At 50.3% G+C, this 12,286-nt stretch overlaps 2 protein-coding genes across 9 annotated transcripts in view; one reads left to right on the plus strand and one right to left on the minus strand.

The window, feature by feature from the left end:
- CDK16 (cyclin dependent kinase 16) overlaps positions 1 to 5,205 on the plus strand; it is a 62,237-nt gene extending 57,032 nt beyond the window's left edge. For 3 of the 7 annotated variants that reach the window (XM_083482555.1, XM_083482558.1, XM_083482561.1), the window contains one exon: positions 906 to 5,205. In XM_083482555.1, coding sequence (XP_083338681.1) covers positions 906 to 943 — 38 coding nt within the window. In that variant the 3' untranslated portion in view covers positions 944 to 5,205. Of the gene's footprint in view, positions 1 to 240; positions 291 to 905 lie in introns of all 7 variants that reach the window. The other 4 variants (XM_083482556.1, XM_083482559.1, XM_083482557.1 and 1 more) reach the window with 2 other exon arrangements.
- Positions 1 to 12,286, minus strand: part of LOC310696721 (uncharacterized protein) — a 185,180-nt gene that overhangs the window by 42,407 nt on the left and 130,487 nt on the right. The gene's annotated exons all lie outside the window — the stretch shown is intronic.

Raw genomic sequence — 12,286 nt, forward strand, 5'->3', positions numbered from 1 at the left:
TGCCTTGGCTCTGGACGGAAGCTCTCTCCATCCTCCCTCTTGTGAGCAGGTAGTCCTGCCACTCGGCATTGTAAGGTCCTTGACAGCCTCTTCCTTGCCTCTTGCCCCTTCTCCTCCCCCCAAGGCCAGCTACCGGTGGGGGAGAGCTCTGGTCCCACCTTCCAGGTTAGAGATGCAGCTGTACAGTCCCTGTAGCAATTGTCTACAACTGTGCGGTGAACGGTCTCTCCTCTCCCACAGGCAGCGCCGCATTCCGGGTAGTGGACACTGAATTTTAGCCACCAGGTCAGGTATATGTGCCGCCTCTCTTCCATCAGCACCCCCTCCTGTTCTCAGCATGACAAGGTGGCTCCCCCCTCTCTCATCAGCATATGGTTGTGGTCCTTTCTGCACCCCTGATCCCACCAACCCCGATACACACCAGCTGGTGGGCGCTGTATCACTTGGGATCAGAAGCAGGGAGAGGAGAGGTGCGGGGAGGGAGCCAGGCCTGGTGCAAGGAGCACACGGAGAAGAGCGCGGAGGCCTGGAGGCTGAGCTGGGAGCCAGGACGGCCCGCCACCACCAGCTCAGGACCAAGAGGGCCTCAGGCATGCCGCCCTGAGCCTCAGTCTCTCATCTGCACTGTGGGAATATGGTGCTCATCTACCTTGTAGAGTGATTGTAAGGATGACCGAGATAACGTATGGAAAATGTGCATTGACAGAGAGCTGCTCCCTACGTAGTTGTAAGAATCTCTGGGAAACACTTCAGGGAGGTCAAAGCCTTCCAGAAAGCTTGGAGCTGGAATAGATCCAGAAATGTCATCTAGTCCAGCCCCTGCCAATGCAGGGAATCTGCCCAACCTTTGCTTAGATGCTTAGATGATTCTTAGATGCCCATAACCCTTTGCTGTTTTCCTGCAGTGAATGGGCAGAACGGACGACCAAGCCTGCTGCTTTGAAACCTGTGGATTGGGGTTGGTGGGGGCAGGAGCTAAGACAGCTCCCCCACCCCGCGGACACTCCCACTGCCGGCTTCTCCATATCAGACGGTGGAGCAAGGACTTGTGCTGGGATTTCGTAGGGGTGAGGGCTGGGGGCAACGATGCCAAGTAGAAGTGCAGCCTGCCCCAGCACCCGACAGCCAGGCACGGATGCCCTCTGCTGCTGTGGAATGGACTCCCCCCCCCCCAACGTGGTGTTTCATTTTATTTTTTAAGTTTTATTTTTTCAATGCAATACTATAAATATTATATTTGCAAATATCTATAGAGAGACACCCCTGCCCTCGCCTCTCCATTTCTGGGGAGTGTACAGTATTAACTACAAGGGAGCCCACCCCCCTCCCCACTTGGTTGGACCGGGAGAGAGAAGCACGGAGGAGGAGGGAGGAGAAGCATAGGGCCCACTGTGTCTGGGTCCTAATCCGCTGTATATCTTGGAGCTGTGAACAACGTCAGTGATTTGGAAGAAGGGAAGCTCTTTTTTTCATGTGAATTTTCTGTCTCCCCCACCCCCAAGTCTCAATCACCTTTCTGTGGACTTGGGGCAAGATCTTTTCCCATTGCGGATACTTGTTTAGGAGTCCAAGTGTTGAACAGGCAAGCAGGTATCCTCAAGGAACAGAACACAATCCCATCTTTTCCTAGCCAACTTGATCCCTATCAAGATTATTCATCTGTCTGGCTTTTCTGCTACAGCGAGCCCCCCCACCCCGCTTCCAATTAGATCTGCCACTTACTTGCTCCTCCCGATTTTCTCCTCACACCAAAGCCAAGTCCCATGTTTTCTTCTCTTGCTTGTGTCTTCCTTTGGTCTTGATTTGTGCCTCGCTTGGGCTCTCCCCACACCCTCAGTCCACGCTGTCAGTCTCGGCTGAGTTACTCCTGTCGACCGGTCATGCCTCTTGCATTGCTTGCATTACTCAGGGTTTGATCTTCTTCCTTTGCCTTTGCTGGCCCTGTCCACCAGGAACTTAAACACAGGTGCCATTTATTTCAACCAGGCATGTGTAGGAGACGTCCCTGGTGGGTTGGGCCTCATCCACCCCCCACCCTCCGTTTCATACTTACTTGTCCTGCAGTGCTTAGATGATCACTCTTCGTTGCTTGTTCCATGTTTCCTGAATCCAAACAGCTCTGTTTTTAATGGTACCACCCAAACTTTTTGCTGATATAATGACACTGAGGTGCCCTCCAGATGTTACTGAACCCCAGCTCCCATCAGCCCTGGCTAGAATGGCCAGTGGTCAGGGACAATGGGAGTTGTAGTCCGGCAGCATCTGCAGAGCACCATGTTGGACACTCCTTAGATGGTCTTCATGAAGAGAACCCTTGTCTTGGCCCCTATTCCACTGTATTTTCTTTCACAGAAGTCTGTGTCGGTCTCTGCAAGCTTAACACCTTCCCCCTTCTGTGTCACCTTTACTTAGTTGCTTCTCAGACTGTAATCCAATGACCAGGTCCTACTCTGTCCCACATGAAAAGTAAACCAGTAGCTCTTCTGAGGCTCACCAACTTCCACTCCTTCACTCACAGGCCAGCCACTCAAGGGTTAATGGGCCCTTGGCTCAGCTCTTTATGCAGTGATCTCAGAGTCACTCAGTTCCTGCCCAAGGGCTAAGCCCAGCTTGTATCATCAGACACTGTTTGGCCTCATGCTAAGTCTTGACTCCAATGACTTACTCATCTCAGCTTCTCCTCTTGTTTTTTGCAACACAAAAGCAAGTGGTGCAGAACTGGTGGCCCTCTGGAAGCTGCTGGACTCCAGCTCTCATCAGTCCCAGCCAGTGTGGCAAATGATGAGGGATGATGGGAGTTGTAGTCCAGGAAGATCTAGAGGGCCACAGGTTCTCCATCCCTGAAGCAAGCTATCAGTTCCTGAAAGGCCAGTCAATCCCATATCTCTCCTTACACTAAATCTTCCTTTAAGCAAAGGAAACATTGGAGATTCCTGCCTGCCTGAGGGATCTCCAAAGATTTCGGCTCACTATGCTTCCTACTCCGCTGCCGAGAGGTGCCTCAAGGGAAGAGGGAAATGTCAGCCACACTTGTCCCCAGCTTACAAACCCCAACTGTATTGCAGCTTCCCAGGTGGCTAGGACTGTCCTTTCCAGCTCAGGACAGAGGCCTGGGTGTGAAGAACTAAAGGGAGCAGATCCAAAGGCTGCCCATTTGCTCTCTCCATGTTTCTGGACAAAGTGGCACCCGGCCTTCTCCCTTTGATCACAGCATAGAGAGAGTGAGTGAGTGTGTTTGTGTGTGTTTATATGTACATATGTAACCATTTTTATATACAGCATGAAGCACTTGTAAGTTTCACAAATCTCCACCCTCCCACAATGAGAGCCATATTATTATTATTATTCTGATGATGATGATTACAACTATTATAACCCTCAGGCAACATAAAAGATATCTGGGAAAGAGTCTCCTCCATAGAGGATATGCCTTGGGCTGGAATTCAAGGACTCCACAGCACAGGGGAAATTCTGCTTGGCACCTGCCTGGGAGGGCAGACAGATCTGAGAGCCCCCAGCATGCAAGGCATGGTCACCTGATGCCAAAGGACAGCTGCTGTGAATAGGCCAAGGCCAAGGGTGTCTTTACAAAGGGGACCCAATAAGCAGGAAATGCCAGCCCTTCGGATCAGAGAACAGCAACGAAGGGTCTTTGTTTAGCCCAATAACCTGCCTGAATGACACCCCCCCCCCCCGTTCCTTGCTTGTTCCAGTTTAGACTCCCATTTCCATTTAGTCTCTTCCATCGGGTGCACCATAATTGTGCTAGGTGGGCCTGTTTCTGAAGCCCATCCAATCACAGTTGCCCTCTTCTTACCTGTTTCTTCCTTAAGAGCTGTGGTGATGCAAAAAGCTCTTTCGACCTCTGAATTCTTCATCCATCTCTGGGGTATCAATCCCATTTCCCATGGGAACTTCCATTCAAGGCGCATGTGTTCTGTTGCACCTTTACTATTACACAGTGAAGGCAGAATGCTTTCCTGTGGTTTAGCCCTGGCTGTGGTTTGCTGCCTTAATGCTGATTAAGGTTCCAGGTATCCAATGAAACCTCTGTTGAATTTGCCAAGCTAAATCCTTCTCCCACAGGGTGCATCTCAGTAATATGGAAAGAAAGGGGCAGGGAAACTGCCTTAACCATGGTGTTCACTCAGTTCAGATGTAACGGTTAGCTACTAATAACATAAACTGTTTTATTAGCCCCACTACAAACCATGGTTTCAGATCTTGGTTTGCAGCCTATCCCTAGCCATGGTTTAGGTACTGAGACTAAACACTTAATTGTGGTTGAGGACAATGGACCATGGTTAATTAAGTGTTGGGTCTGCATTGGGCCTGTGGGAGCTCCTTTTTCAGTGCAGCCTGGGTAGAATAGTGGGAGAGGCTGGCCAAAATACATGGTGCCACTTTTTTGAGGGGGGTCCAAAATCCAGTCTGATTTGGTTCATGGAACTGCTTTCCATTTTGTCTGCTGTTGGCAGACTAGAGTTCTAGAGTTCTAGATTCTAGAGTTCAGGGAACTGTAGCAAAAGGGGGACATAGATGTGCTGCACCCATCCACTGGTCCCCCCCCCACTCAAATAAGTGCCAGGGTTCTGATTGGGCTAAAATGTAAAGCCCCTCCCCCACCCCTGGATTGAGAATTCTCAGAGGTGAACAGGGGGGACAAATGCCACAAGAATTCAACCAGCATATATTTCCTCTTGGGGCACATCTGGGTAAGAACATCTGGACTGGATCTCTGTGTGTGAGAGGGAAACCCAAAACGATGTATTGGACAATGAATGTACAGAGGATCTGGACCTTGCTTTTTTGTGTGTAGCGGGGGTAGGGGAGTTCCCCAGAATTTGTTTCTGGGCTGGAGATGATAAACCAACCCTTCCTTGCAGCAAACTGAAACCCTTGAGCAGATAATCATTCACATTTGGAGCGCACTTATCTTCATGTGCTTCCCTGCCCCCTTTGACAGAGTAGATATGGAGATCAGTTGTCCTGGTACGGAAAAGGGAATTCTTGTTCTTGTACATAACTTGAATTGAGGGAGCAGCCTTCTATTTATCAAATAAGAAATTTATCATTGCAGAAGAAAACTCCCTGTGGAAGGACATGGGCAGACTTCTCTTTCCCAGGTGCTCCCTCTGCCCCTGTTCAGGGTGAACAAATGCGCCATATTCAAATGTACGGAACTGAATAAAAAGTCTCCAACAATCCTGGGTGTTTGATGCTTCTCGCTGGGACCCACGTGGCAGGAGCACTCTCTGGCTTGGTTGGGTTATGGAGTGGGTCTTGGTGAAAAGGAAGGAGTTCTGCTTCAGCCTTGGTGGTACCCTTGGAGCAGGCTGTCCTTTACAAGGAGCAAGAGGGGGGAAATCCCCCTCCCTAGCCTTTCCCCGTGGAATATTCTGCTGCTGGTAGTGCTGTTTCTTCCAGGTGTTTTGCCCCTGCTGCAAAAGTTACAAAAGCTTCACAGCTGGGCTTTTACTGAAATCAGATGCAACATTTAGCCTTCGGAAGTATAACCTGTGGTTTATGAGCAGAATTCAAACAGTGGTTTCAGATCTTGGGTTCTGGCCAATCCTTCAGGGCTGCACTTTCTGCATTCAAACCTCACACTTGCCATTGCCTGAAGAGCTCATTGACATCTCTTTCTTAGTAGTACACAACTTCTCAGAGGCAGTTTGTGTTCTCGGTAGAGTTCTTGCTTTGCATGCAAAAGATCTCAAGCTCAATATCCCTGCATCGCCTGGTTGCTCATTTGATGAGAGCATGGTGCTGATAATACTGTCTTGCTGTGCTCTGCTGTCTAATGGTTAGAGCAAGCAGGGATTTCTTTTGGATCCGAGCAGATGGAAGACTGGTGGACTGATAGATAAAGGAGGAAGTGGTTTATTGATTGGCAAATACTAACAATATTAATGGGCATGAGCTCAACTGCACATCCTGCCCACCACTAAGAGACTGCTCCGACACTTCAGGCTGGTGGGCAGGTCACACACCTGGGTGGTGAAAGAGTCGGTCCCTGCACGGCTGATTCTTCTGTTCCTTCTAGTTTCTCAGCTCTTCGGTGCTTCTTCAGAGACTAAACTCATCTCCTCAGGTCGGTGCTTTTATAGACAAAAGAAAGGACTCCATGCCAGGTTGTACAGGTGCTCGCATGATACCATCCTTCCTCCCCTCTGTTCAGTGGCTGGGTCAAGGAAGCCCTGTCCGCTAGTTGACTCCTCTGCTTATCAGGCCAGCTGGCTAGACCTGCGCTTGACGCCAACTAACTCCTCATTGTTCAGGTAGATTTATAGCAAAGCTGCATTGGAAGCAGATGCACCATCTAACGACAGATTTCTGCCACGGCCACTACATTAGAGAGATAGATAAAGATTTACTGCTGCAATTACCTCGAGATTGAGAAACGCCACTTTCGGGTATTGCTTGAGCAATACAAATGCCAAGGTTACAGGTTTGATCCCCATATGCAGGGGTGAGGAAACTTGTTTTAGGAGGGGGCTTGTTCACTGCCCCTCAGACCTTGTGGTGGGCTTGACTGCGTGCACGCATGCACACACACGCACGTGGTGGAGGGGGGCTTTCTCTCCCCCAGCCCCTCCCCCCCCCGCTTTCCTACCTCCTCTGCCACTCTGCCTGTGGTTGGGAGCCAGCGGTGGTGGTGGCACCTCTCCTTTCCAGGCCAGCTTTCCCGGGCACCAGGCATGGGGCCAACAGGCGTGCCAAGCTCCAGCCGAAGCCCCGCGATGCGCCCATCATGATGCCCACAGCATGGCCATGGACGGAGAGGCCGGTGGGTGGGTGGCGAGTCTGGGCTGCACCTCAGCACATGGGTGGCGAGGCTTCGGATTGGCTGGCACCAATCAAAGCCCAGCTCCCTCTGCAAGGTGGGGAGAAGCCAGGAGGGAGGAGGCACCGTAAAGGTGTGTGTGTGTGTGGGGGGGGGGTAAATGGCGCCTAATTTTTTTTGATAAAATTGTGCTGCCCAAATGATCAGGTCGATCCAAGCAGCAATTCCAGGACAGTCCGCGGGTCGGATCCAGAGGGCAATTGGCCCTGATCCGGCCTGCCCATATGGGACTGCTGCATATCCCTGCCTTGCAGGGGGTTGGACTATGTGATCCTCAGGACCCCTTCCAACCCTGTGATTCTATGATCTCCAGGTGGAGCTAAGGGAGACTCCTGCCCAAATACCATTTCAACACAACATATTAGGCAGAATATGGTGTTTTATGTGTACAGATGCAGATGCATAACATTAAGATTTCAGACAAACCAGATTTGCAAAATGCAAGCATTTGTGGGGTTGTGAGGCTTGTAATTCACTCCAGCTTCCCCTGTGTCACAAAGTCACGCCAACAAAACCTGAAAAGGGCTCTGCTAGTGAAAGAAAATAGGCAGGAAAATTGCCCAGAAGAGGTACATTGTGAGATTAAACCAATTATACTAAATGTTCCCCCTTTTAAAATGGTGATGATGAGGATAATGATACTGATAATAATAATAATAATTTATTATTTATACCCCGCCTATCTGGCTGGGTTTCCCCAGCCACTCTGGGCGGCTTCCAACAATGATTAAAAATACATGAGGCTGTGTTTTTGCACAAGAAAGTCAGGAAGCGCAGCACCAAAGAGTTTGCCAGGGGTGTCCTGGACTTTGGGCATTTTACAGCAACTTGTGTAAAAACTGCTGATCTAGGCACAGTCTTGATGATGGAGGGACATCTGGTATACTAAAGAAACTTGCAGGTAAAAAACCCCCAAATCCTATAATTAAGCACCACAGTATGTCTTTAAAAGGGGCCTATTCCAGCATAAAGTTCTCCCTCTGCCTTTCACAGGGGAATTTGCTTGAAATTGTAATGGTGTATTCATGGGGGGGGGGCATCAGTCCCACGGCTCAATATAGCCCCCCAGGCCTCTGTCTCTCTGGCCCTAATAACTCTCCAAGGGCCACACCCTTCCCTGACATTGGTTCCCACCCCAAGAGTTTTTGCCTGCCTGGGATGTGCCCTTCAACACCGATGTGGCTTTCTTCTTATCTGGATGGATGGAAAGGGGCGAGTGTGGGGCACAAATCAGCCTCCTGTACAAAGGTAAAATACATTTGTTGCTCCACCCACATTCCCCTCTGGCTCCGCCCACCAAAGGCGCCTGGCCCACAGAGGGCTCCACACTAGTGGGGGGCTCAGATTCGGGCCAGTCCTACTCCTGGAGAGATTATTATTAATACCAGCCTTCATCAGAAGACACTGAACACACTTCTCTCTCTCTCTCTCAACTTATCCTGTGCACTCCAGTTCTCCGATTGCCACAGAAATAGAAAGCAGGAAATCTGCATTTTATGCAGGGTTTTCTTTGATATCTCCATACTTACCCAAAAGTACTTGCTCCGCATTCCTTTTCAAAAGAGCAAGAAATTGGTGAGGGTCCCCCCCCCTTAAAAATGGTTTTATTTGCATAGCAAATGCAAAGAGCCAGCCTCCTCCATCTCTGTTTAAGCTCCGCCTTTCTCCGCCCAGGGTCACCATTTGCCGTTGGACTGCAATTTCCGTCATCCTTAGATAGCAGGACCAGTGGTCAGGGATGATGGGAGTTGTAGTCCAGCTTGGAGTTCAAAATGAAGCAGGGCAAAGGCTAACAGAGTTCTGTCAAGAGAATAAGCTGGTCATCACAAACACTCTTTTCCAACAACACAACACATGGACATCACCAGATGGGCAGCATCAAAATCAGATTGATTATATTCTCTGCAGCTAAAGATGGAGAAGCTCTATACAGTCAGCAAAAACAAGACCTGGAGCTGACTGTGGCTCAGATCATCAGCTTCTTATAGCAAAATTCAAGCTTAAACTGGAGAAAGTAGGAAAAACCACTGGGCCAATAAGATACAATCTAAATCAAATCCCTTATGAATACACGGTGGAAGTGAGGAGCAGTTTTAAGGATTTAGATTTGGACAGAGTACCTGAAGAACTATAGATGGAGGCTTGTAACATTATACAGGAGGCAGCAACGAAAACCATCCCAATGAAAAGGAAATGCAAGAAAGCAAAGTGGCTGTCCAACAAGGCCTTACAAATAGCGGGGGAGAGAAGGCAAGCAAAATGTGAGGGAGATAGCGAAAGATACAGGAAACTGAATGCAGATTTCCAAAAAATAGCAAGGAGAGACAAGAAGGCCTTCTTAAACGAGCAGTGCAAAGAAATACAGAGAAACAATAGAATGGGAAAAACCAGAGATCTCTTCAAGACAATTGGAGATATGAAAGGAGCATTTCATACAAAGATTACCATAATAAAGGACAAAAGTGGAAAGGACCTAACAGAAGCAGAAGACATCAAGAAGAGGTGGCAAGAATACACAGAGGAATTATACCAGAAAGATATGGCTGTCTCGTACACCCCAGGTAGTGTGGTTGCTGACCTTGAGCCAGACATCCTGGAGAGTGAAGTCAAATGGGCCTTAGAAAGCACTGCTAATAACAAGGCCAGTGGAAGTGATGACATTCCAGCTGAACTATTTAAAAAATTAAAAGATGGTGCTGTTAAGGTGCTACACTCAATATGCCAGCAAGTTTGGAAAACTCAGCAGTGGCCAGAGGATTGGAGAAGATCAGTCCACATCCCAATCCCAAAGAAGGGCAGTGCCAAAGAATGCTCCAACTACCGCACAATTTCACTCATTTCACATGCTAGCAAGGTTATGCTTAAAATTCTAAAAGGCTGGCTTAAGCAGTATGTGGACCGAGAACTCCCAGAAGTGCAAGCTGGATTTAGAAGAGGCAGAGGAACCAGAGACCAAATTGCAAACATGTGATGGATAATGGAGAAAGCTAGAGAGTTCCAGAAAGACATCTACTTCTGCTTCATTGACTATGTAAAAGCCTTTGACCACAGCAAACCATGGCAAGTTCTTAAAGAAATGGGAGATGGGAGTGCCTGATCACCTCATCTGTCTCCTGAGAAATCTCTATGAGGGACAAGAAGCTACAGTTAGAGCTGGATATGGAACAACTGATTGGTTCAAAATTTGGAAAGGAGTACAACAGGGCTGTATATTGTCTCCCTGCTTATTTAACATATGCAGAATTCATCATGTGAAAGACTGGGCTGGATGAATCCCAAGCCGGAATTAAGATTGCCAGAAGAAATATCAACAACCTCAGATATGTAGATGACACAAGCTTGATGGCAGAATGTGAGGAGGAATTAAAGAACCTTTTAATGAGGGTGAAAGAGGAGAGCGCAAAATATGGTCTGAAGCTCAACATCAAAAAAACAAAGATCATGGCCACTGGGCCCATCACCTCCTGGCAAATAGAAGGGGAAGAAATGGAGGCAGTGAGAGATTTTACTTTCTCGGGCTCCATGATTACTGCAGATGGTGACAGCAGCCACGAAATTAAAAGACGCCTGCTTCTTGGGAGAAAAGCAATGACAAACCTAGACAGCATCTTAAAAAGCAGAGACATCACCTTGCCAACAAAGGTCCGTATAGCTCAGTGTTTCCCAACCACTGTTCCGCGGCACACTAGTGTGCCGCGAGATGTTGCCTGGTGTGCCGCGGGAAAAATTAAAAAATTCGAAAGATTTTTTTTTAAAAGTCAAATTTTCGATTGGGGCGCCGTCACTAGATGACCCCTGGGGTTCCCTCCCTCCCTCCCGCTCTGCGCCTCCCTCCTCCTCCTCCTCCGGGGAGGCCCTTCCTGGCTCTCGGCCAAGGCTTGGCGGCTGCCACTCACTCACTCGCTCGCCCACCCGTCCCTCCATCCCTGCACCCGGCCTCTCCCCCTCCGTCCCCGGCGCGGGGGCTGCCGGGATCCGTAGTCCCCTCGCCCTTGGGCTCCGCGCCCGCGCGGGGTGCGTGAACTACGTTTCCCAGCGTGGCTTGGCGGGCCGGGCGTTTTGTTTGAAGCGCTCTTCTCCCGGCCATGGAATGAGCGCGGCGGCGGCGGCCGGGCGGGCAGGGGCTCTTCCGCGCAGACCCCGCGCAGCCTGCCTGCGCCCCCGCGGAGATCGGGTGGCAGGATGGAGCCCGGGGATCCCCGCGGAGGCGGAGCGGTGGAGGCTGCCCCCCAGGTAGGGCTGCGTCAGGGTTTTTTTATTTTTGCAATGCTGCATCCGCGCCGGAGGGGATGCATCGGACCGCGGGGAGACCCCTTGGCGTGCGTGCAAGGCAATGCATGCGTGCAGGCGTTGCATGGAGTGCAGTGCAATGCAATGGCAACGCGGCGCCCTGCATGCATGCATGCAACTTCCACCGGCGCTCCGGACTTGGCAGGTGAGGGGGGTCCCCAGTGGGCGGCAGAGAGAGCCGGGAGGGTGAAGGGGAGCCGGGGGGGAGCAGCGCTGCTCCCCGAGCCGAGCCCGGGGGGAAACTTCGGCGTCGCTGCGGCGGGTGTTGGAAGCGGAGGCTGGCGGGGGCCCCTCACCTGCAAAACCTGGTCGCCTCTCATATATTTCGTGCATTGCATTCATCGCCCGCTTTCTCTTCCAAGGAGCTCCTGGGGGCGCGCGTGGTTCTCCCCGTGTTATCCTCGCAACAACAGCCCTGCGAGGTGGGTCAGGCGAGTGGCCCAAGGGAGCACCCAGGGATTGTCCTGGCCAGGTGGGGTGATTTGAACCCTGCTCTCTGCCCGGTCTTCGTCCTCATTTAGCCCCCACATGTGCATGACTGAGGTTTTCCCCCCTCATCTTGGCTATGGTGTGAGTCTGTGCTGTTAATTAATGGGGTTCTGCCTTCGGAGAAGATGAGCCAGCCCTCAAGGAGGTGATTATGTAATTTGCTAGCAATTCATGTCCCTCCCGGCGTGACGCTGCGCGCTGACGTCACGGGGCTGTAATGGTGGTGTGCCTCGAGATTTTTTTCATGAAACAAGTGTGCCTTTGCCCAAAAAAGGTTGGGAAACACTGGTATAGCTAAAGCTATGGTTTGCCAAGTAGTGATGTATGGAAGTGAGAGCTGGACCATAAAGAAGGCTGATCGCCGAAGAATGGATGCCTTTGAATTCTGGTGCTGGAGGAGACTCTTGAGAGTCTCGTGGACTGCAAGAAGATCAAACCTATCCACTCTGAAGGAAATCAGCCCTGAGTGCTCACTGGAAGGACAGATCCTGAAGCTGAGGCTCCAAGACTTTGGCCACCTCATGAGAAGAGAAGACTCCCTGGAAAAGACCCTGATGTTGGGAAAGATGGAGGGCACAAGGAGAAGGGGACGACAGAGGACGAGATGGTTGGACAGTGTTCTTGAAGCTACCAGCATGAGTTTGACCAAACTGCGGGAGG

Source organism: Podarcis liolepis, assembly GCF_965112155.1.
Source record: "Podarcis liolepis genome assembly, chromosome: 17".
Lineage (NCBI taxonomy): Eukaryota > Metazoa > Chordata > Lepidosauria > Squamata > Lacertidae > Podarcis > Podarcis liolepis.